Source organism: Cryptomeria japonica, chromosome 2 (assembly GCF_030272615.1).
Source record: "Cryptomeria japonica chromosome 2, Sugi_1.0, whole genome shotgun sequence".
NCBI lineage: Eukaryota > Viridiplantae > Streptophyta > Pinopsida > Cupressales > Cupressaceae > Cryptomeria > Cryptomeria japonica.
This window is the reverse complement of record NC_081406.1, coordinates 654535403-654560742: the sequence shown is the minus strand read 5'-3', so window position 1 is coordinate 654560742 and position 25340 is coordinate 654535403. Positions and strand designations below refer to the sequence as shown.

General features: G+C 33.7%; 2 protein-coding genes across 2 annotated transcripts; one reads left to right on the top strand and one right to left on the bottom strand.

Moving 5' to 3' along the window:
• The first annotated feature begins 13476 nt into the window (after positions 1–13476).
• LOC131067696 (laccase-12-like) lies at positions 13477–15985 on the top strand. Its single transcript, XM_058002810.1, has 6 exons — positions 13477–13566; positions 13656–13807; positions 14028–14275; positions 14564–14689; positions 14771–15751; positions 15855–15985. The coding sequence occupies exons 1-6, from the start codon at positions 13477–13479 to the stop codon at positions 15983–15985; spliced, it is 1728 nt and encodes a 575-aa protein (XP_057858793.1).
• Positions 15986–19803: 3818 nt separating this feature from the next.
• Positions 19804–24954, bottom strand: LOC131067695 (laccase-4-like). The gene is made up of 7 exons (XM_058002808.1): positions 24814–24954; positions 24642–24717; positions 21046–21104; positions 20660–20951; positions 20310–20538; positions 20005–20222; positions 19804–19901 (listed from the first exon to the last, which is right to left on the bottom strand). Exons 1-7 carry the CDS (start codon positions 24952–24954, stop codon positions 19804–19806), a joined length of 1113 nt encoding a protein of 370 aa, XP_057858791.1.
• Positions 24955–25340: the final 386 nt, after the last annotated feature.

Here is a 25340-nt window from a genome sequence, read left to right as displayed (position 1 = left end):
ATGAAAAATAATTTTATGAAGTTTGGCAGTATCAAACAACTCACACCCAAATAAGAGAATCAGGTAAATCGACAAATACTTGAAAATGAATCTTGGTTTTATGAAATATTGTGTAAGGTATATTAGCATCAAGTTACAAATGCAATTTTTTATTTTTGTACTTGTATCATAATGGAACAAGCAAAAGTTCATTACGTTTTATCATTAGTTCACTATTTGCATGCTTTTAGTTTATGCAAATTAGCAAAGGGCAGTTCAAAATCATGGTAGTAGGTAAGCCATCAGAATACACCTCTACAATTTAGTCTCATTCACAAAGCCCTTGACCTGCAACCTATGTAAAAACCTAAAAAAATAGTTATCTAGTTAACAAAATGGGTTCTAGAATCAACCCTCACAGACAATATTATACAATTAGAATATAGCATTAAAGTTTTTTGTTTTTGTTTTTAGCAAGGGGCTTGGGGCTTAAAGAGCTAATCCATCCTTACTAGAATGTCTATTTGAAGCATTGCTAAGTAGAGGTGCTCCATCAAGGACATACAACATTATATAGTTATCTTTTTAGCAATGAGTTTTTTTCTAAATATTATTTTAAGCTGGAAGGTTTAGTGCCTAAAAGATAAACTAAGCTCAATAGGACACCAATTGAAAGCTCAGTTGGAGAGAAAATCTTAAACAGGAGACATATGCAGGTTGCAAGAGCCTAAATAACTACACCTAATATTACAGAAGGAATAATGCTAACCCTGCAAACAGTAAAAGTGCAATACCTTTGCCACTACATAATAGGGAAGAAGGTTTCCCCAACCCAATCGAAAGATTGTTCTAGGAATATATTTAGAAGACATTCTGCAAGAATACATTTTCAGAAACTAACAAAAGTCATGTAAGGATGTAGCAGTTCCATGTGAAGATGAGAACATGAGCACAACTTCAAAGTACCCATCTCCATCAAACTTGTGATATAGTGAAGTAGTGCACTGCAACGATTGTTCAGCATGTGGAGGGACGCTCAAATTTTGAATACACCTCACGATACCAAAGGTCTCTAGTTCTCCATTAATAGAAACCTGGACATTATTAAATTAATTCAACAAGCATTACTTGCGCTCAAGCATCATTTTAAGGGTGTTTTGAATAGTTTTAAAATGCCAACTTTGTTGAAAAAAAACTGTAACAATTCCAAAGTGTCAAAATGAATGTAGGAATCAAAAGATGATTTTGGAGGTTAAGATGCACATTTTAATTTTCAATAAAGAAGATAACTTCCTTGGAGTTAACATTTTCACTTACAAGTGATAATGGATTAATTTTACACATTAATTTTTGTGTATGGGAAACACAAATGGGGAAGTGAAAACAAATTTTGGTTGGAAAAATGAGGACAAATGAGATATTTCATATTATTTTATGCAAGTTGACTACAGAATCATTGGCCTAGTCTCCTACCAAGTGCCATTTTTAGATGCAATCTAGGTTTTGCCTAGATCCATTACTTGGTAAGCTTATGGAGATCTCATTATCATAAGGTGATAAGTGTTTAATAGATCATCAAAATATGTCTTGGTGCTATGATGTAAAAATGCAGGCTATTGTGACTATGCAGTCCCTGATAGGCACCAATCAATCTCTTACAATCCTCTCTTCCAGATGGTTTTTTAAATTCATAAATAATGAAAATATTCCATAGTATAATTTATTAGGGTTTCTTCTTCTTCGTGAAGTTTAAAGGGTATAAAGGATATGCCTAGGGTTTACACATTCATCACTACTTTATGTATTTGAGATAAACAAATGTTTATTGTAAATTATTAGTTCTCAATGTTTATTAAGTACAAGGGATCATGTCTGAATCTATTAAAATTTGTAATATCCTTAGCTCATATATCTATGAAAATGTTATTCATTTAAATTTGAAGGGTCTATAACTGTAGTTTAATATGAAATCAACACAATAAAGATTCAATAAAATCTAATTAGTTATTTTACATTGTGATAATTGGACTTGAATTCATCCTTGTTGCATCTTCTATCAAAAATATTTATCATTCTCTAAGCCCCATAATAGGATTACCCTCTTGAGTCTTATCAAGGTCAAAGTGTAGAAGACTGGTCCAATTTTGTTCATTGGCTTTTTCTTTTCCTCATTCGATCATAGGGAAAATCTCTATCTAAATGAATTTGATCCTCGATTTTAGGTATTGTATTAACTATTAAAATTGAGAGTAGCAAGAAAAAGAACCAACAAAATCTATTTGATGAATTTTCATCATTATTGCTATATAACTCCCTTGCATATCTATTATGTGGTAGAGAATAATATGTAACCTTGTATTTTTAAAATGTAGTGCAAATATTTTTTTCTCTACACCACCTTTTCCACCTTTATTTGATGCTTCAAACAAAAGAAATCAAGGTACAAATAATTAATAATTAATGCTCAAGCATCTCCATAATGTCCCCTGAACTCCCCCAAATCAAATTGATTAACAACCTGAACAAAACATTAAATAACTATAAAATATTAACTAGCAATCACACTTTAGTGTGCAATGGGTACGCCAAAAAGGTGTGAAAGGTCAATTAGGAAAAATTTGGTGTATTTTGCATACATTTGTTCAGTGCATAAGTTCAATTGGTAGGCCATTTAAAAATTGATGTTGTTTGTGCAACCAAGGTCTCAATCAAGAAGTGATAGCTTAAAATGAACTATGCATCTAGTTATAAGGATCCAAACATGAGTTAAAAAAACAAAGATAGAGATAATGAGATATAGATAGAGAGGGAGAGGAAGAGATGGGAAGATAGAGATAAAGGAGGTAATAGAGAGAAGAAGAGAGAGGGAGGAGAGATAGAGATAGAGATAGAGATAGAGATAGAGATAGAGAAACAAGGAGTGTGTGTCAAATTGTGAGAGATATTGAGATAGAGATGCAGAGGAGTAACAAGGAATGTGCAAACAAGATTTAGAGAGATAGATAGATAGAGGATAGATAAATAAAGAGATATAGATAGAGGGAGTAACATGGAGAGGAGAGAGAGGGAGATGTATAGATAGGGAGAGATTTAAGGATAGAAAGAAGTGATAGAGATAGGCATAGTGGGAAAGATAAATGGGAGAGAGAGAGAGAGAGAGAGAGAGAGAGAGAGAGAGAGATGTGTAGACACCTAAAAGTTGCACAATGAATTAAGTGAATTTTATTCATTTAATTATTCTTAATTCTCCAATTAATTAAATTAAGATTTAATTAATATCCCTATTCTTCTAATTGTCTATTAATTAAATTACTATTTAATTAATATACCCTTCTTCTATCTAAGCCATTTAATTAAATCTCCCTTCTAGCCCATTTAAATAAATTTACATTTAATTAAATCCCCCCACTTGCAAAATCCTACAAAAGCAAGTTGCAACCACAATTGAAATAAATTAATTTTATTTTAATTAAATTCTATTTTCCCCACCCATTTGCATTTCCCTACATCTCCCACTTGCCTCCTAAGTCCCCTTCCTAAATTCTTCTAGAACCTATCTAATCCTAATCAATTAGCCTAAACCCTTCAATCATTCATTTTCCCTAAATTTAAGGATGCCACTTCTCAAATTTGGAGGAAAGTCTTCCAAAAGAAATAAAGCCTTTGTGTCTTCAACAAGCTAACTTGTTGAGTTCCCCCAAATTTGGAAGGACTCTTACAAATTTGTCCCCAAAGTCTTCCAAACCATTAATGGTTAACTCACCCTTGTGGCATGGTTAGAGACTTTTTGCCTAACTCAACCTTCATCTAACCCAGGGGTCTCATCTTGCACTCATGGCTTTACCCTTGGTTATCTCCTTAAACTTTGCACAAGATTTTACCCCTTGGATAAAAGCTTTATCAAATGGATGACTCTAATCTAACCTTAACCTTACCTCCTAAGGTAACCTTCATGTCTTCTCAAGCATTTAATGCTTCTTACATCTCCTCTCAAGCAGTCTCTTGTTCACAATTGTCACCATTTCATTGGTGAGAATTGTAAACATGGATTGATTAACTTTAAATCCTATCCCTTGATAATATTATCCAATCTTAACCATCCATTGCCCTATTTTCCCTATAAATAGAGCCCATTCCTTCTTCAAAACATCCAAGTCTTTAGCATCAAACTTATAGACATTTTACTAAGCATATAATCTAAATCATTTTAATCAGGCATTTAGCCTCTCTTTGATAATCTGCATAGCATCTTAAAATAGGCATTTGTATTATCACATAATAATCATCTCAAACTAGTATAGCATGTTAGGATAGTTTTGTTACTAATCCTTTCATCTTATCATCATATGCATGCTAGTTTAGTTCATCTTTCGTTAATATCATGCACATTAGGATTGCATTCATGTTAGATTGATCAAACATCCCTCATTCTCATGATTGTCATCCCTAAGTCACTTTTCTCAGTGAACTGAGACCAAAGGCATTGTCTTAAGGGGTCTTGTGAGATAGAGAACAATGGAACATCCCTTGGGAAATTGAGTTATTCCATACAGCTCCATAACTTGCACCAAGAGTCCCATTGGTGTGTGGACTAGTCCTGAATTCATAATATTCGTTTCATCGAACCACTTTTCCCGCATACAAGATGCATGAAGAGGTAAGGAGATAGAGGTAGGGGAGAGAGATATAGATAAAAATGTGGAGATAGAGAGAGAGAGAGAGAGAGGACTTGAAGGAGAAGGTAAATAGAGAGATAGAGAGAGATCGAGAGATAAATTAAATGTTTTATATAAATTAAAAGAAAAATTTTAAATATAACTGTTCTAAAATAAATTTTAATGTTAATAATATAAATAATTATAAATTAAAAGGGGATGATCCCACGACGCAGTAGTTAGCTACGAGCCTCCTACATGGGAGGTCTTGGGTTTGAGGGGTTCGAGCCTCCTACATGGGAAGTCTCTTTGCCAAACACACAACTTGCTCATTTATTGGAGCCATCTTCTTACTATTTGGGTGTCTCATTATTAAATAAGAGCAGATTCGATATGTTTTTAGAATAAAAATTAGAACTTTGTAAGTTGTTGGTTTGAATCTTTTAATTTCAATAAATTGGCTAAGGACCTACGGGCTTCTAAATTCTCCAATTCCTTGTTTCAGCTGATTCATTTCATGCATTTTTTCAATATGTATTGAAAATTAAAGAAACCCCTTCTACAACTTCTGTCTATTTCTGAAAGACCATCTCTAATAATCAAAAACACAGAAAAAAACATTGAATTACAACAGTTTGAATAATTGAACCAGCAAGGGTTCATCACGCAGTGGCTCAATTTGATGAGGAACAAGGTGCAATTTGTCTTATACCAGATCACACTTTTGATTTGTGCAATAATCTATGATTTGCATCACCCAGTTTCAAAATAAGAGTAGTAAGTGAACTTGCACTGAAACTACAAGAATGTTGCATTGGTACCAGCTCCAATGAATGGGATTCTGAAATTCCTTGCAAATAAAGCTAGCATGTTGTGGTTCTTAAACTATATAGTTATCTTAATGGACATGATCTTTGATCCAATTTTCTTGTTATATAATTTTGCCTAATTGAAATTTAATTTTAATTATGTTGGTAGTTTGTTGCTCAAATGGTCAACAAATCCATGAAAAATAATTTTATGAAGTTTGGCAGTATCAAACAACTCACACCCAAATAAGAGAATCGGGTAAATCAACAAATACTTGAAAATGAATCTTGGTTTTATGAAATATTGTGTAAGAGGTATATTAGCGTCAAGTTACAAATGCATTTTTTTGTTTCTGTACTTGTATCATGATGGAACAAGAAAAAGTTCATTACGTTTTATCATTACTTCACTATTTGCATGCTTTGAGTTTTGGCTTTCTTTATACTTACCAGCTAAAGCTAAGAAGTGTATGAAAATTAGCAGAGGGCAGCTCAAAATCATGGTAGTAGGTCAACCATTAGAGTACACATCTACAATTTAGTCTCATTCACGAAGCCCCTGACCTGCAACCTATGTAAAAACCTAAAAAAATAGTTATCTACTTAACAAAGTAGATTCTAGAATCAACCCTCATAGACAATATTATAGAGTTAAAATATAGCATTAAAGTTCCATTTTATTTGATTTTGAGCTAAGGGCTTGGGGCTTAAAGAGCTAACCCATCCTTACTAGAATGTCTATTTGAAGCTTTGCTAAGTAGAGGTGCTCCATCAAGGACATACAATATTATATAGTTAAATTTTTAGTAATGAGTTTTTTTCTAAATATTATTTTAAGCTGGAAGGTTTAGTGCCTAAAAGCTAACCTACGCTTAATAGGACACCACTTGAAAGCTCAGTTGGAGAGAAAATCTTAAACAGGGGACATATACAGGTTGCAAGAGCCTAAATAACTACACCAAATATTACAGAAGGAATAATGCCAACCCTGCAAACGGTAAAAGTGCAATACCTTTGCCACTGCATAATAGGGAAGAAAGTTTCCCCAACCCAATCGAAATATTGTTCTAGGAATATATTTAGAATACATTCTGCAAGAATACATTTTTAGAAACTAACAAAAATCATGTAAGGATGTAGCAGTTCCATGTGGAAGATGAGAACATGAGCACAACTTCCAAAGTACCCATCTCCCTCAAACTTGTGATATAGTGAAGTAGTGCACTGCAATGATTGTTCACCATGTGGAGGGATGTTCAAAGTTTTAATACACCTCACGATACCAAAGGTCTCTAATTCTCCATTAATAGAAACTTGGACATTATTAAAGTAATTCAACAAGCAGTACTTTCACTGAAGCATCATTTTAAGGGTGTTTTGAATAGTTTTTAAATGCCCACTTTGTTGAAAAAAACCTGTAACAGTTCCAAAGTGCCAAAATGAATGTAGGAAGCACAAAATGATTTTGGAGGTTAAGATGCACATTTTAATTTTTAGTAAAGAAGATAACTTCCTTGGAGTTAACATTTTCACTTACAAAGTGATAATAAATTAATTTTACACATTAATTTTTGTGTATGGGAAACACAAATGGGGAAGTGAAAACAAATTTTGGTTGGAAAAATGAGGACAAATGAGGGGAAATGGTTAACAACCATATTTCATATTCTTTTATGCAAGTCAACTACAGAATCATTGGCCAAGTCTCCTACCAATTGCCATTTTTAGATGCAATCTAGGTTTTACCTAGATCCATTACTTTGTAAGCTTATGGAGATCTCATTATCATAAGGTGATGAGTGTTTAATAGATCATCAAAATATGTTTTGGTGCTATGATGTAAAAATGCAGGCTATTGTGACTATGTAGTACATGATAGGCACCAATCAATCTCTTACAATCCTCTCTTCCAAATGGCTTTTTAAATTCATAAATATTAATGAAAACATTTCATAGTATAATTTATTAGGGTTTCTTCTTCTTCGTGAAGTTTAAAGGGTGTAAAGGATATGCCTAGGGTTTACACATTCATCACTCCTTTATGTATTTGAGATGAACATTTATGTTTATTGTAAATTATTAGTTCGCAATGTTTATTAAGTACAAGGGATCATATCTGAATCTATTAAAATTTGTAATGTCCTTAGCTCATATATTTATGAAAATGTTAGTCATTTAAAATTTGAAGGGTCTATAGCTATAGTTTAATATGAAATCAACACAATAAAGAGTCAATAAAAACTAATTAGTTATTTTACATTGTGACAATTGGACTTGGTTTCATCCTTGTTGCATCATCTATCAAAAATATTTATCATTCTCTAAGCCCCATAAAAGGATTAACCTCTTGAGTCTTATCAAGGTCAGAGTGCAGAAGACTGGTCAAATTTTGTTCATTGGTTTTTTATTTTACTCATTTGATCATAGGGAAAATCTCTATCTAAATCAATTTGATCCTCGAGTTTAGGTATTGTATTAACTATTAAAATTGAGAGTAGCAAGAAAAAGAACCAACAAAATCTATTTGATGAAATTTCATCGTTATTGCTATGTAACTCCCTCGCATATCTATTATGTGCTAGAGAACAATATGTAACCTTGTATTTTTTAAATGTAGTGCAAATATTTTTTGCTCTACACCACCCTTTCCACCTTTATTTGATGCTTCAAACAAAAGAAATCAAGGTACAAATAATTAATAATTAATGCCCAAGCATCTCCATAATGTTCCCTGAACTCCCTCAAATCAAATTGATTAACAACATATACTCAAAACATTAAATACCTATAAAATATTAACTAGCAATCGCACTTTGGTGTGCAATGGGTACACCAAAAAGGTGTGAAAGGTCAATTAGGGAAAAAATTGGTGTATTTTGCATTCATTTGTTCAGTGCGTAAGTTCAATTGGTAGGCCATTTAAAAATTGATGTTGTTTGTGCAACCAAGGTCTCAATCAAGAAGTGATAGCTTAAAATGAACTATGCATCTATTTATAAGGATCCCAACATGAGTTAAAAATAGAAAGATGGAGATAATGAGATATAGATAGAGAGGGAGAGGAAGAGATGGGGAGATAGAGATAAAGGAGGTAATAGAGAGAAGAAGAGAGAGGGAGGAGAGATAGAGATAGAGATAGAGGGAGAAACAAGGAGTGTGTGTCAAAGTGTGAGAGATATTGAGATAGAGATGCAGAGGAGTAACAAGGAATGTGTGAACAAGATTTAGAGAGAGATAGATAGAGGATACAGAAATAAAGAGATATAGAAAGAGGAAGTAACATAGAGAGGAGAGAGAGGGAGAGGTATAGATAGGGAGAGATAAGGATAGAAAGGAGTGATAGAGATAGGCATAATGGGAAAGATAAATGGGAGTGAGAGAGAGAGAGAGAGAGAGAGAGAGAGAGAGAGAGAGAGAGATGCATGAAGAGGTAAGAAGATAGAGGTAGGGGAGAGAGATAGAGAGAGAAATGTGGAGATAGAGAGACAGAGACAGAGACAGACAAAGACAGACAAAGAGAGAGAGAGAGAGAGATAGACAGACAGAGAGAGAGAGGAAGAAGGAGAAGGTAAATAGAGAGATAGAGAGAGATTGAGAGATAAATTAAATGTTTTATATAAATTAAAAGAAATTTTTTAAATATAATTGTTCTAAAATAAATTTTAATTTCAATAAGATAAATAATTATAAATTAAATTAAGGGGGATGATCCCAAAACGCAGTGGTTAGCTACGAGCCTCCTACATGGGAGGTCTTGGGTTTGAGGGGTTCGAGTCTACCTAAGAGCCATGTGTCCCACACACAAGTAATGGAGAGATAAGGTGATGCCTGGGCATGGAAGAAAGGATGACACAAGGAGATATAAGGGTGTTCTTGTTGAGAAAACATGAGGATGAGGCCCCTCAAAAATGTGGTCTCACTGGTTCATAGGTCCAGTCAAAAGCGAATACCGCTTCGGCTGTGATTGATCAAAAAAAAATTATAAATTAAATTAACTCTAATAACTTTTAATTATATTATTTATAATTTTGTAAAAAGACATAATAATTAAAAATAAATTTCAAACTTAAATCTACCTGCTAATGGGCAATATACGTTTAATCCTAGGAGGTATAGGGAAGATGTGGAGTGGATCGAACTAGAACAAGGTTGGGTGAAGGTTAATTTTGATGGTGCTTCGAAAGGGAATCTTGGACCTTTAGGGGTAGGGTGTTTTGCTAGGGACTCTGATGGAAACATCCTTGCCATAGATTCATAGAAATTGGAGAATGGGACAAACAATGCAGCAGAGGTGCAAGTGGCAGCATTAGCAATTGATTTGGCGAAAAGGATCAAAATTGATCAATTGCATCTCGAAGGGGATTCTCAAATAATAATAAACATAATTGCAAATGGGGGCTCCCATGATTGGAAAATTGACAAGTGGGTCAAAATTATTTGAAGAAAATTATAAGGTTTCAAATCTGCACACTTTCGTATATGTACAGAGAAGGCAATGTTTTGGTCGACTCACTATCCAAGTTGGCGGTTGAGTTGGCAGGGTGATCTCGATGTCATTGATTTGATATTGGTCTTGGTGATGTGTGGGATTGGTACGGGTCCTGTTTCATTTATTTTTGGCAGCCCGAACGTAGGGAAGGATGAGATTTTTTGAGGTGGCAGAGTGTGGGAGCTCAAGCATTTATTTCCTGCATGCTTTGAGGCTTTAGGTTTGATATGTGTTTATTTTTTCTTTGTGCACATTTGTGTTTGCTTGGATTTGGCCTGGAAACTTTGTGGAGAAGTGGTGCATGGGTAATCTCTTTCCATGTAGGCCAACTTCAAATTGAAAGCAAGTAAGCAACAAATGGCTTTCTGGGAGAAAATCACAAATGACTGTTTGAAGAATGTATTCACTACAGATGACCCCTTCTTTCTCATCTAGGTCAGACAAGTTTTGGTGTATGAATTTTTGTTGACAAACATGAAGTATAGGGTAAATATAGGTCCATTTCGTCCATGTTTTGTTTTTGTGAAACTAGAATGGAGGGTGGGATTGGATGCCCTGCTTGCATTGGCAGAGCTGAGAAGAGGGTTTGTCACGACTCTCGGTGATTGGGTGGCAGTTCCCAGTTACCCTCCCAATGTGCATCCTTTCTTTTTGTGGAAAGCTATGGAGGATAGAAATACTCATAGGCACATTGTTGTGGAGGGGTGGTGGACTATCAGAGATTATGTTATTGATTGGGAGAGAGTGTTGGCATCTGGACTACCGAGGGAGATGATGGACTGGTCTCAGCTCAAGTTTAAGTTGGCAGATTATTGGAGGGATGGTCATCCACAGTGCAGAGGTAGGGGTCAAGGTGCATATGGTCAAGGTTTCAGGGGCAAGCATCAGACAAGGAGGTCTTGCAGACAAAGTAATGCAGAGGTACTACATATTGATGGGGATGGTGAACATGCATGAAGTTTTTTCAATTATTTGTTTTGTAAAAACTCTATTCCTTTCTAATTAGTTTCGTTGTGGGTTTGTGGTAGCCTAGATGGGTGATATTTTTTGTAATGCCTTTACATTGGTAGGCAGGTTTCGTAGGGTTTGAACTGGTTTTTGATACTACCAGTGATGTAATCTTTTGTATTTTGGACTTTTTAATTATTATTAATAAAATAAATATTTTACCGACCAAACAAAAATCAAACTTAAGTAAAAATTAAAATAAAATAAAATAAATGCAAAGTCAAAATATTAATAAAAAATAATAATTTAATTTTTTCTATAATAAATATTTTAAATTAAAAATAAACTAAAAAATAAAACTATTTTTTTAAAACTTATTAGATCTAAAATATTGATAAAACATGTACCTAAAAAATATAATTAATAGATTACAAACATCAGTAAAAATAATTGAATCACAATGCAAATCCTAACCTTAAGATTTATCATATCTTAAATGATGCATAATGTAGTTAGTTAGGGTATGTTCTTGCATTATTTAGATCAGATCTATTGTATTGTGTCTAATAACTTAACTATAATTATGATTTTTTCTTTTTAGATTGGTTATGTGTGCATTAATAATAAGGGTTGTGGTTAGGAATATTATAAATTTGGCATTAATAATAAATATTTTAAGTACTTTTAAGTACAATTTTATTTCTATGTGAGATTAAGTATTATTGGATCTAAAATTGTTAATCAAATCACCACAATATTTTTTAAACTTACATTTAACTTTAAAATTATAATAAATTGTAATTTTTAAAATTCATAAACATCTATTATCTAATACAGATAAATTAAATTTCTAGTAAATAATAAATCAACAATGACTAATTATAATTTTAGAATAAGTTAAAAGACAAAAGTCTAGATTTAAAACTAACTTTCAATTCTAATTTATTCTTCTTTTTTTTATGCAAATCATTTCATATTAGAAATTTTAAATGATTAGTAAATTAAATAAAATTAAATATATCAAATACTAGATAGATATATATTCACTAAAAATCATTCTATTTTATTTAAAAAATCACTTTTAACAAGAAAATCAATTTAAAATAAAAAAAGAATTTATGTATGTAAATATAAAAAAGTATTGTATTTTATCAAATGAAATTGTTTTTAAACAAAAATCTAAGTTAAATAAAATTTTGTGGGATTTATGTTGCTTTAACATCTAATGGTTGTAAACGTTTCGATCATGAAAGCCTCTAAGATGATATCAACTGTGGATCGTTCAATTGAGCTTGTAAAGCTCACATAGGGAACACCTTCAGCGTAAATATTTTTTAAAATTAATCAAAAACATTTTATTTTTTTTAAATTAAATCCATTTTTTTACAGCAACTTACTTGGCAAGTCCCTTCTTTACTTGGCAGAAGTCGATTTGATTGGCTAGGTTGTCCTATAGACTATCCTTAGCCTCGTGGATGTTAAAATTGTCATCTTCTTTTTTCTTCTTCTTCTATGATGCCACATCAGCATGCTTTTTGTTAAGGTGTCCAAAAAGGCCAAAAAAAAAATGAGACCGATACTTATGCATTAAGTCATGTTTTATTGGTACACTGATGTGACATCACATGATTAGTTGGTTTTTAGAGATAAGGGATACATTTCATTTAACTATGGATACTTATCATCAACAATAACAACTTTAAAGTCACAATTATGGATACGATATTATATCAAAAATATTGAACATTAAATCAACAAGTACTATCAAAGCTATTGAAACGTGCTCAACTACTATGTCCTCACACCCATATCATCATTAAATTAATCGTATAATCAAAATCTTCCTAGAAAACTATTATGAAGTACTGTGAGATAGAGTATACAACACTTTGCCCCGCCACCTTCTGCACCTAAGTGTTAAAAGAATATACATTTCTTATCGCTTTCGTTAAAGTCAACTGAGTAAATCATGCATGCCAGCTATCTAATTTGTCCAGAGTAAATGCTCTAGCTTAACCTGGAGCTAACATCGTGTATATTACCAAAAAAAATGTGTGTATTATATCAAAGATGATGGTATAAACCAGATTTGATAAACATTTTTATCAAATGAGCGATCTTCATTGACATTTTAAAGAATATACAATTCATAATTCGGTTATATTTGTTTATAGCCGGGCATGTGAAATCACTCCTTAGTTGCCACTCCAAAGTTTTTATAATTCATTTCTGTGTTCACCAACATTTAAAATCCTCAAAGGATTGAACAACTTGTCTGGCATAAATCAGTAATATTAAACCTGCAAAAGATGAGAAGCTAAGCGATAGATAATGGCCGCCTGATCAGTTTATAATCATTTTTCTAAAATCCAACCAGGGGAAATTTCATTATAATATCTACAAGAATTCTGACATGTTCCAGACGTTAAGTAAAGAAAAATAACAATAACAACAATTATATTAATAGATAGAGAACAGCCTGGTGTAATGTTCCTGCATCCTCTCTTTTCATGACATTGTAAAATGTTGCAATCTTGGTGCTATAAATGGGTCAAGCAGTTTGTAGTTTTGAAGCAAAAGTAGCTTTGTATTAACAATGGCGACACCATTGGCATTAGCACTTGTCTGTGTGATTTTCATGACACCAGGAGCAGCATGGGGGGCTCTCGTTCAACACACGTTTACTGTGAGTTTCACTCATGTTTAACCTTCTGATAAGCAAAATTTGAATGATATTAGCTGGGTATGAGTTTGGTTGCTTTTCTTTCTTTGCAGGTTAAGACTGTGAACGTGACTAGACTGTGCAAGCAACAGCAAATTGTGACTGTCAATGGGCAGTTTCCAGGTCCCGCCATATATGTCAATAATGGTGACAACCTCGTGGTTCAACTGATAAACCAGGCTGCTTACAATATTACAATCCACTGGTATATAACAAGTTCACGCTCAAGTTCTACTAGATGAAATTATACAAGACTGATTGTTTTCAAAACATCTAAATGCCTTCAATTCTCTTTTGTTTTGTGAAATAAAATTTAGTAGCGGATTGAACACAGCTCTATCAAGATTCATATTTTTTATTGAAAACAAAAAAAAAAATTGGGTCTAAAATTTGTAAGAAAACTAACGACTTTGTTTATGTTGCAGGCATGGAGTAAGGCAGCTGAGATCTGGGTGGGCTGATGGACCAGCCTACATAACACAGTGTCCCATTACTCCAGGCAGCAGTTATACGTACAATTTCACTATAACAGATCAGGAAGGGACGCTATGGTGGCATGCACATATCTTATGGCTTCGAGCTACAGTCTATGGAGCTTTGATAATTAAACCCCCGCTTGGAATCCCTCATCCTTTTGTCCGACCGGTTACTGAGGTTCAACCTATTATCTTAGGTCTATTATCTATGCCTTACCAATTCTTTTAAGCTATTTCTTGTTTTATTCCTTTAAATATATTGTTACAGGTTAAACAATGTTTTAATTCTCAATTAATATAGAATTGTAGCAACCAATGAAGTCCTTTGTTATTGTAAGATTGTTTATCTACAATTGTTTTTCCATGTCAAGTCAATTGATGTGACCTGCGCTAATTTATGTATATTATATTCTTGCTTATTGAAAGTCGCTTTGTTGAATGTTGTGTCCAAGGGATTCATGGTTTTTGTTTGCTGTGATGCGCAGGCGAATGGTGGAATGCAAATATTGTAGATGTATTAAACCAGGCTATTCAAACAGGGCAGATACAAGGCTCAGATGCATATACCATTAATAGCCAGCCAGGAAACTTATATCCATGCTCTAGACCTGGTTAGATCGCCCTCGTTCTTTAATGGCTTTGACACAAATTGAATCAATTGATTACTTACATGTTTCTTGATGCAATTGCAGATACTTTCCGCATTCGGGTTCAGAAGGGACAAACATATCTCCTGCGAATCATCAGTGCTGTGATGAACGAACCCTTATTTTTCAAAATTGCGAAGCACGAAATGATAGTTGTATCAGTGGACGCCTCATATACCAAACCATACTCTACAGATGTAGTGGTGATATATCCTGGACAGACCGTAGACGTTCTCCTCAAAGCAGAGCGTTCGTCAGGATTATACTACATGGCTTCTAGGGCATACAGGAGTGGACCTTTTGTGCCCATCAACAATTCCACTGCAACAGCAATCTTAGAGTACACGAACGACACTCTTACAGTAATGCCCTCTCTTCCCCAATTCAATGATACTCCAACTGTTTTCAAATTCAATACACATCTCAGAAGCTTTTCACCCAAAATCCCAACTGTGCTTCCCTATCTCAAAACCATGCCTTCCTATTTCCCGAGCCTGTTTCCCTCTGTCCCTACGGCTATCAATGAAAAAATGCTGATAACAGAGGGAATTGGACTCAAAGTTTGTCCACCCAATACTTGCACAGCGCTGGGGGGCTTGAGAGTGGTTGGAAGCTTCAATAACATTTCATTTGTTAGGCCCCAGATTGCTATTCTACAAGCCTACTATTTGGGTATTGCTGGAGTTTATACCACAGATTTTCCGAGCAATCCCCCTTTGGTGTTTAATTACACTGCTACAAATCAAAGGCAGGATATTCTGTTCCCGGAATCCGGGACAAAAGTAAAAGTCCTTCCTTTCAACAGCAGTGTGGAAATAGTGTTTCAGGGCACCAGCATTCTCGGCAATGAAAGCCATCCTGTGCACATCCATGGGTTTGATTTTTATATTGTGGGACAAGGATTTGGTAACTATGATCCCCAAAAAGATCCTAAGAAGTTCAACCTGAAGGATCCTCCACGGCGCAATACAATTGGAATTCCCACTGGTGGGTGGGCAGCCATCAGATTCAAAGCTGACAATCCAGGTACTTCAATATGTACTCAAATTTTTGAATCTAGAATGAATGTATTTTCCTTCTCCTTGTGTGGGAATTACAATTTGTTTTCTTTTGTTGTGTGATATGACAGGAGTATGGCTTGTGCATTGCCATTTCGAAGCTCATTCGGAATTCGGATTTGACATGGTATTTCTTGTGGAGAACGGGACACGCGCGGACCAGAAATTGCTTCCTCCTCCTCTTGATCTACCCAAATGCTAAATTGATTACCATATGCTATATAAGCTCTTGTTTAATGTTTGAATTACATAGGAAGTGTATCTGAAAGATGTTTGTCAATAAAATAATATGGATAACTTCTCAACTATTCTTCATTATTCTCCAGAAAGCAATAAACAAAACAAGGAAATGCTTCTATATAAAAGATGACTTACACATCGTGCATTTGCATTTGTTCTCCACGCATTGGTTACACCAAGCAAATCATGCAATTATTCACCACTAGAAAAGCAAAGCAACGGTTGAAATTATGATATTTCAACACTTATTCTTCTGATTTCTTCGTTATTCACCCCTCCCGGTTCCCCACTGCTCGGCATTCTAAACCATCCATCTAAGCAACTCTCAAAATATATGAAATATTGTATTAATGTGTATAATTGTAGACTTGTTGTCACAAAATATTGAAGTTGATTCTATTTGTGCTTTTTAATATTTAAGTTGATATTCCTCCTCATCTCAAATGTTTGACATGATATTGATGTCATTGCTTCGTAGTTGTTTCTACTAATGAAAGTGTGATAATCGTTGCTTTTTTGATGTCCATGAGACAACACTTGTATCAAAATGAAAAACAAATCTGCAAGTACTCTTCCTATCATGATTGTTGCCCTTGATATCACTATCAATATATCCAATCCAATAAAAAAAAATAGTTGGAGAATGTAAAATCCCATAACCTAAGGTTATTACCACATATTTGAGTATCCTCTTTCCAACGTGCAATGAAATACTTCTGGGGATTCCATGAACCTTGAGGTTAGACTAACCCCATACATTAAATCTAGCCTTGTAGCAATAAGATAATTCAAACTTCCAATTAATCTTTTGAATTTTGTAGAATCAACATTAGGCTCTTTATTTTCTTTGCTCATTTTTGTAAATCTATTGCAATTTGTTTAGGTGCAAGATTACAATTCAACATCCCAATATTCTTTAATGTGTCATTTACTTATTTAAATTGACTAATAAAAATTTCTTGACCTAGTTGAACAACTTCAATGCCCAAAAATTACTTCATCAATCCCAAATCTATCATCTAAAATATTTTCCTCATAGTTAATTCGAATATGTCTATAGACAAATTTCCATTGATAATCAAATCATCAACATACAAACACAAAATCAAAATATGACCGTCCTTGTTGATCTTTATATACAAAGTGGGCTCACTACTACTTATGTTGAATTCATTATTTATTGTGTATGAGTCAATCCTACTATACCATGCTCTTGGTGCTTACTTGAGACCATGGAGAGTCTTCTTCAAGTGGTAGACCTTTTTTCATGTCCATGCACTTCATTATCAGGTGGTTGTTTGATGTATACCTTTTCATCAAGAGAATCATTCAAGAAAGTTGATTTTACATCCATCTAATTCAAGAAAGGTGACATTTATTTTAATTATAATGTTAGTGTGGATGTTAATCATTTACTTTCATATTTAATGGTGAAAATCTAGACGAGTAGGAAAAGAAAGAATATAAAGAAATAAAATGGGCATCCTCCAAGTTGTATTCTTTTGAAAAGATATATCCTTTAAAAAATGCTTGTTACTTTACTCATTATTTTATTTTACTTTAGCATGCATGTGTCATGGTATTTTTATATGCACACTAAAGCATGATATGAAAATGGAAAAAGAATAATACATTTAAAAAAGGAAATGAGAAGAAAGACTCTAATTCTAGTTCTAACATAATTCTTCTACATATAATTTTGCATCATTCAAACACTAAGGGCCAAGGAAGTTTACAAATCTTAGCAAACCATTGGATAGTGTTGTTCAAACCTTCTTAATAATTTGGTCAACCTTAATTTCATCAATCAATTGGGTTCCTCTAGAGGATTGTCCAAGAGTTATATAATGAATAATCCTTCTACAATTTGCATAGTGTTAATAGACACAATACATATGATTAAATATAGTATTCAAACATAAATTGTAGATATTATTGGTAATAATGTGATTGATGTTGTTGGTGTGAATGATTGGGAAAATTGCTTGGTTGCTCACTCAACAGCTTTTAAAAAATTTATGCTAATATTTTTTCATTGCACACACAATCTAACAATACTGAAAAGTATAAGGTATTCAAGCATCCTACTAACTCTATTTGTATACACATGAATAAAAATTGTATGGATATAAAACATGTTTATTCTTCTTCCCGTGCTTTTACAATTACATTTATGTTTATTGCATACAAAATTTCACCTTTTTATGTACAGGTTCAAATATTTCAATTTATGAGGAGATCCTAAAATGCAATTATTATGGTCCACTTTATGGCATGGTTTTCTTCATGGTCAACAATGTGAAGGTGTTCACATTGATCTAGGAAATTAGTACAACATATGCATAGAAGAGTTTGATATAATTAAAAACTTAGCATCAAATAATTGTACACATTTATTTATTGCTCTGGAAATAACCAATGGCATTCTTGTGGACACTTTGGGGAGTATTGTCTTTTCTCTAAACACTTTGAAAATCATAATAGACCAATTAATGATCTATTTGTTACGACCATAAGAGTAAAGCACATTAACTAAATGTTTTGTATGAACACAAAGATTAGATTTATTAACTATACCAAATGAAAATGAATTTTATACAAGCTTTCTCCATTTGTTGCCACAAATAATTGCATCATCTCTATATTCCTATGTCATCTTCACTTTATAGAACGACTTCTCTCTTTTTGGCACTTAAATCCCCCAAGTTTATTATTTTTTGGTGTTCTCTTTTGGGTTTTGTGTAGGGACTAACAATGGAATTGCCAATAACTTAGTGTTAATTTTTCTAGTTTGATTTTGTGGTATTAGCTCTTTTGTCTAGGTCAAGGTCAATTTTTCTCAACCTAAGTCCATCTTGAGTCCACTTTTTAGAGTTTCATTCCTTCTTCCATCTATCACTTTTATTTTGCTTCATGACACCTCTATTCCTAGCCTCATATTAGCATGTTTCATCATTTCTATGTTATCTCTTCTAATTTTTTAGCTTTTTCTTAATCCACTAACATTCTAATATATTTATTTATCATCAAAAATTCAATGCTTTAATCAATTAAGTTCAATCATTAAAACTATTTAAATCACTTTGATTAAAAAAATGTACTAAAAAAATTTTTACACCAAATTCTTTATTCAACAATTCCTTGCACAACCCTTTTGTACAAATGTATTATTTTGGCTCTTCTTGCTTTAATTTATACATGAAAAACAAAAACTCTTTTTACTGTATGTCTTATGCAAAAGAAAAAATAAAAAACACAAAAATAACCACTTGTCCCCAACATCTAATATTGTGAATCATAATGTTCTACCATTTCCTATTGCTTGGGCGAATAATGAGCAGCAGGGATTACTCTTTTCAATTGTTGGGCCAATCAATGAGCTTTCATATGGAGCTTTGAAGATACGGCCTTCCACTGCATTTCTAAGATAGCTTTCAAATTCTTCAACAAATTCTAGTAGAGATTATGATCTTTAAGCTCGGGCAATATTTCAAATGATGTTGCAATTTTTTAATGTTTTCATTGTCTGTACTTGGATACCGTTACAAGGCTATCTAAATAGTAGAAAAGCAACATCTAAAATCTTATTTCTGAAGCAATGAAGAACAATTTAACTGTCACAAAAAATTTAGAAAAAAACATAATACTTATAGCTTAGTTTTTAGTTTTATGACAAACATCTTTCTAATACACTTTCTATGAAATTCAAACGGTACACAAGAGCTTATATAGCATATGGTAGTCGATTTAACATTTGGGTAGATCAAGAGGAGGATGAAGCTATTTGTCGTTCGCGCCTGGTCCGTTCTCCACAAGAAATACCATGTTAAATCCAAAGTCCGAATGAACTTCGAAATGGCAATGCACAAACCATACTCCTGTTATATGACACAACAAAAGAAAACAAATTGTAATTCCTACAAAGGTAGAAGGAAATTGCATTCATTTTAGATTCAAAAATTTGAGCATATATTGAATTACCTGGATTGTCAGCTTTGAATCTGATGGCTACCCACCCACCAGTCCGAACTCGAATTGTATTGCAGCGCGGAGGATCCACCAGGTTGAAATTCTGAGGATCTTTTTGGGAATCATAGTTACCAAATCCTTGTCCCACAACATAAAAATCAAACCCATGAATGTGCACAGGATGGCTTTCATTGCTGAGAATGTCGGTGCCCTGAAACACTATTTGCACACTGTTGTTGAAAGGAAGGACTTTTACTTTGGTCTCGGATACCGGGAACAGAATATCCTGCCTTTGATTTGTAGCGGCTTAATCAAACGCCAAAGGAGAATTGCTCGGAAAATCTGTGGTATAAACTCTAGCAATACCCAAAAAGTAGGCTTGCAGAATAGCAATCCGGGGCCTGGCAAATGAAATGTTATTGAAGCTTCCAACCACTTTCAAGCCCCCCAGGGCTGTGCAAGTATTGGGTGGACAGATTACGAGTCCAATTCCCTTTGTTATTAGCATTTCCTGATCGATGGTCGCAGGGACAGAGGGAAATAGGCCTGGGAAATAGGAAAATAGGGTAGACAGATAGGGAAAATTAGTTGGGATATTGGGAAAAGCGCTTCTGAGACCTGTACTGAATTTGAAAACATCGTTGAATTGAGGAAGAGAGGGCATTACTGGAATAGTGTTGCTCGTGTACTGTAAGATTGCTATTGCAGGGTACAAAACGTCCGCTCCTGTATGCCCTAGCAGCCATGTAGTATGATCCTGATACTTGGTTTGCTATGAAGAGAAAGTCTGTAGTCTGTCCAGGATATATCACCATTATATCACCATTACATCTGTAAAGAATGGTTTGGTATATGAGGCGTCCATTGATAAAATTATCATTGTTGTTGGTGTAGCGATTATATCTACGATGAGATCCCTTTCCATCATAAGTATGTGCTTTTGGTGTGATGGTAAAAATCTACATGCAGGTCATAGGTCATTGGTTTACATGATACGTGATTATCTACAATTGTGTGGTTCGCAATTTTGAAGGATAAGGGTTCGTTCATCACAGCACTGATGATTCGCAGGAGATATATTTTCCCCGTCTGAACCAGAATGCGGAAAGTATCTGCAATTGCATCAAGAAACATGTAAGTAATCAACTGATTCAATTTGTTTCAAAGCCATTAAAGAACGAGGGTGGTCTAACCAGGTGCAGAGCATGGATATAAGTCTCCTGGCTGGCTGGCTATATAATTCTCTTCTTAAATTATCCTTCTTATAGCCCAGGTTTGATTGAAGAGATCAATCTTACGGAAGCACTATTTCGATAGCCTTTTTCTAGTTTATATATCTTTCATATTCGCATGAGTGAAGTTTTTACTAATAATCTCATATTTGAAGATAAGCCCTAAGATAAGCCCTAGATAATTAGTTCATTGAATGATTAGATAGGGGAAAGGACCCAATAGTTGTGCATCCTAACTTCGCGCTTCTCAAAATCTTACTTGGAAATTTCAAATCACTCCGATTTTTTTACAGCAGCTTACTTGGCAAGTCCCCTGCTTATAACTAAGGTTTGAGGGCCACATCATCAAATATGATGCCACATCAGCATGCTTTTTGCCAAGGTGTCCAAAACAGCCCCAAAAAAAAAGTGAGACCTATAGGCGTGCAAAAGAGACCCCAATAGTTGTGCAGTTGACATGGCATCACCCGATTGATTACTTTTTACAATATTAGTACATTTCTTAACAACTATTGGTACATTTCCTAACAACTATTGGTACATTTCCTAACAAAAATTGATATTTTTTGTTTCAAACAATAAGTTTTATTTGTTCAATTTTTGGAACAAAAAGTATCAACAACCCTCACAACAATTGGTACATACTCAACTACTGGATCCTTTCCCCTAATCATATTTCATTTGCATTACATCATATAAGAATTCGGAAATTGATGAACAAATACTATACCTGAAACTATCATTTAGACATCTTACCATGTCACAAAGACTATACTACCATTGTAAATACATTTAAGAGTAAAGCAAACCTTCTAAACATGTTTATAACAATTCAATTAATCTTCAATGAATTTCAAAGACTATACTATCATTGTAAATACATTTAAGAGTAAAGCAAAGCTTCTAAACATATTTATAACAATTCAATTAATATTCAATTAATTTCAAATGTTAGATTCTAAGTCACATTTTGTATGAAAAATTCAACTGTCAACTACCCAAAAAAGCAAAACATTGAAGGTCTGATATTTTCATAGTTCATGTAATAAATTTATAAAAAATACATGAAAAAAATAGTGTATAACTTTTTTGCATAAACATTTTTTTATTGTATTGTAGGATCCATCATGAAGAAGAAGAAGATAAAAATGATACACAATTGTAAAAGCAACTTCTTAAAAATAGTGACAAAGACTTGACATGGAAAAAACAAGTAACAAAAAAAGATCTAGATACAAATAAGATAAAAAATTGAAAAAGATAAAATCCGAAAATATAATACTAAAAAAATTTCTATTGTAAAAAAGCTATACACAAATTTTCTCTAATAAAACATGTTTAAGCTCTTTTATCTCTCTGTTAGGCTGGTCCATCGGCCCATCCAGATCTCAGTTGCCTTATTCCATGCCTGCAACATAAACAAAATCCTTACTTTTCAAACACACTTTGGACCCAATTTATTTGCTTTCAATAAAAATATGAATCTGCATGCACTGTGTTCAATCCACTACTAAATCTTCTTTCACAAAACAAAAGAGAATTGAAGGCATTTAGATGCTTTGAAAACAATTAGTCTATATAATTTGATCTCCTAGGACTTGGGCATGAACTTGTTATATACCAGTGGATTGTAATATTGTAAGCAGCCTGGTTTATCACTTGAACCACAAGGTTGTCACCATTATTAACATATATGGGGGGACCTGGAAATGTTGCTCTTTGATGCTTTTGTCCTCGATGACAAGAAAATAAAAAAGGGAAGTTGGTGTTGTTTAAAGGCAAGTGTATTAAGCATGTGGTTATATATTTAAAACACCTTTCTCACGGGCCAGACTAGTGACACGGATACATTGACTTGGCTGACGTGTTATATGTTTAAAACATCTTTCTCTCGAGCCAGACAGGTGACACGGATACAGTGAATAACCTGACTTGGCATTTATTGAAACAGCATCTTTGGTTTAAATTATGTTTAATTTATCTACGGACAAACAGCATATACTTCAAAATATATTTTGTGACCGACAGATTAAAAGTTTTTCGGGAGATGTTTTGTGTTTCATTTTATTTTTGAACTTGTTTGGAGTCCGTCACAAACCCTAACGCCATGAGAGATGCAGCCGCCGCTAAGGAGCTTGAATCAGTTTGTTCAGTTAAAAAGAATGAAGCAAAAATGGTCTTAACCGGGAGCTTAATGGTTTTCTGGTTAGTTTGTTTTCAGTTATCAATAAGGTTGCGTTTCACAGGTATTATTCTTGATCATATGTTTAAAAGATTCAGATTTGTTTTCGAATCAGGTTTTTCAGTTATGCAAAATGAAAATAAGGAAACTGTCCATGCTTTATTTTTGTTTTTCATGATTGGGAAATCAAGCATCCTTTCCGTTGCACAGTTAAAAACGGTTATTTGTTTTTCAATTTGCAATTCCTGTAAGATTTTGGTAACCCTATACGAGGGTTATTCTGGAAGAATGATTGAGTTTTTGTTTGGGGTATAAAAACAGTTTTATACAGAACAGTTCATATGAGGAAAAACAGAGAGAGGAGTGTGAATAAAGTGAAAGACATAGCATTTGTTAAAAAGAAAAAAGAAGTGTTGTAGATTACCAGAGATAGTCGAGGGTTTTGAGAATCAATACTCTGTTTTGTTGCAGAGTACATAAGGCTTTATTGTTTGAAACTATTTTGTTCAGAGATTGAATTTTTCTCTCTGAAAGTGTTGAATTCATTTCAAAGTTTGTTATTATGATTCAAATCCCTGAAGAATATTGTTGCAAAATTTTTAGAAAGAATCATCTATACAGACTGGTAAAATATTCTCGCTCCAATCCCTGATGGTTTTGTGACTGCAAGATTTAAGTGCATGCATAAAATCACCAGTGGCTGTAGCTCGAGTTGAAATGTTTATTGGATAAGAAGAGGGGTTGGTGCTCCTTGAGGCCTTGTGGTTTCTAAAACTTGTGAACTGAGTTGGTGCTCTTTGAAATAATATAACGGATCTTACCGAGTGGTTTTTCTACCCCAAGAGGGTTTTCCACTCATGAAAACTATGGTGTTATGTGCATTGTCTTGTCTCATTTTGTTTTACTGGTTTATGCTCTAATACGTCATATCTTTAGCTCTCTTCATTTCATACTCTGTTTTGTTGAATTTATGTAATGCAATCTTTGAAGTACTCATTTAGATGTTTCATGTTTGTGTAAAAGATTTAATACCATTCTTATTTTCTGAAAAGTCTGAATCAAGTGTTTCAGTTGGTTCTATTGTATATTTCATGCTTCATTAAAGTATTACTTCAAGGTGTTAAGTCTCAGTCATCTGTGCATATTGAAAATCAAAATTGTCAAGTTCATAAAAGTATCTCTTGTTAAAATTTGTAACACTCTGATTCACCCCCCCCCTCTCAGAGTGTTTCCACTTCCAACAGGAAACTGCCCATTGACTGTCACAATTTGCTGTTGCTTGCACAGCCTAGTCACGTTCACAGTCTTAACCTGCAGAGAAAGAAAAGCAACCAAACTCATACCCAGCTAACATCATTCAACTTTTGCTTATCAGAAAGTTAAACATGAGTGAAACTCACAGTAAACGTGTGTTGGACGAGAGCCCCCCAATGCCCTTGCTTCTCCTGGTGTCATGAAAATAACACAGACAAGTGCTAGTGCCAATGGCATCGCCATTATTGAATGCAAAGCTACTTTTGCTTCAAAACTACAAACTGCTTGACCCATTTATAGCACCAGATTGCAACATTTTGGAATGTCAAAAGAGAGGATGCAGGAACATTACACCAGGCTATTCTCTATCTATTATTATTATTGTTGTTGTTCTTATTTAATGTCAGGAACATGCATGGAATTCTTGTAGATATTATAATGAAATTTCCACTGTTTGGATTTAGAAAAATGAGTTTAAACTAATCTGGCGACCATTGTCTATCACTTAGCTTCTCATCTTCTGCTGTTACAATATTATTGATTTTTGTCAAACACGTTGCTCCATCCTTTGAGGATTTTAGCTGTTGGTGAACACATAAATGAATTATAAAATCTTTGGAGTGGCAATCCAGGAGTGAGGCTTCACGTTCCCAGCTATAAACAAATATATCTGCACTATG

Coding starts and splice junctions, on each gene's coding strand:
- LOC131067696 (XM_058002810.1), top strand. CDS start 13,477: ATGGCGACACCATTGGCATTAGCACTTGTCTGTGTGATTTTCATGACA. Junction 14,690..14,770: donor ATATCCATGCTCTAGACCTG/GTTAGATCGCCC, acceptor ATGCAATTGCAG/ATACTTTCCGCATTCGGGTT. Junction 15,752..15,854: donor ATTCAAAGCTGACAATCCAG/GTACTTCAATAT, acceptor GTGATATGACAG/GAGTATGGCTTGTGCATTGC.
- LOC131067695 (XM_058002808.1), bottom strand. CDS start 24,954: ATGGGTCAAGCAGTTTGTAGTTTTGAAGCAAAAGTAGCTTTGCATTCA. Junction 24,718..24,813: donor GGGGCTCTCGTCCAACACAC/GTTTACTGTGAG, acceptor CTTTCTCTGCAG/GTTAAGACTGTGAACGTGAC. Junction 19,902..20,004: donor ATTCAAAGCTGACAATCCAG/GTAATTCAATAT, acceptor GTCATATAACAG/GAGTATGGTTTGTGCATTGC.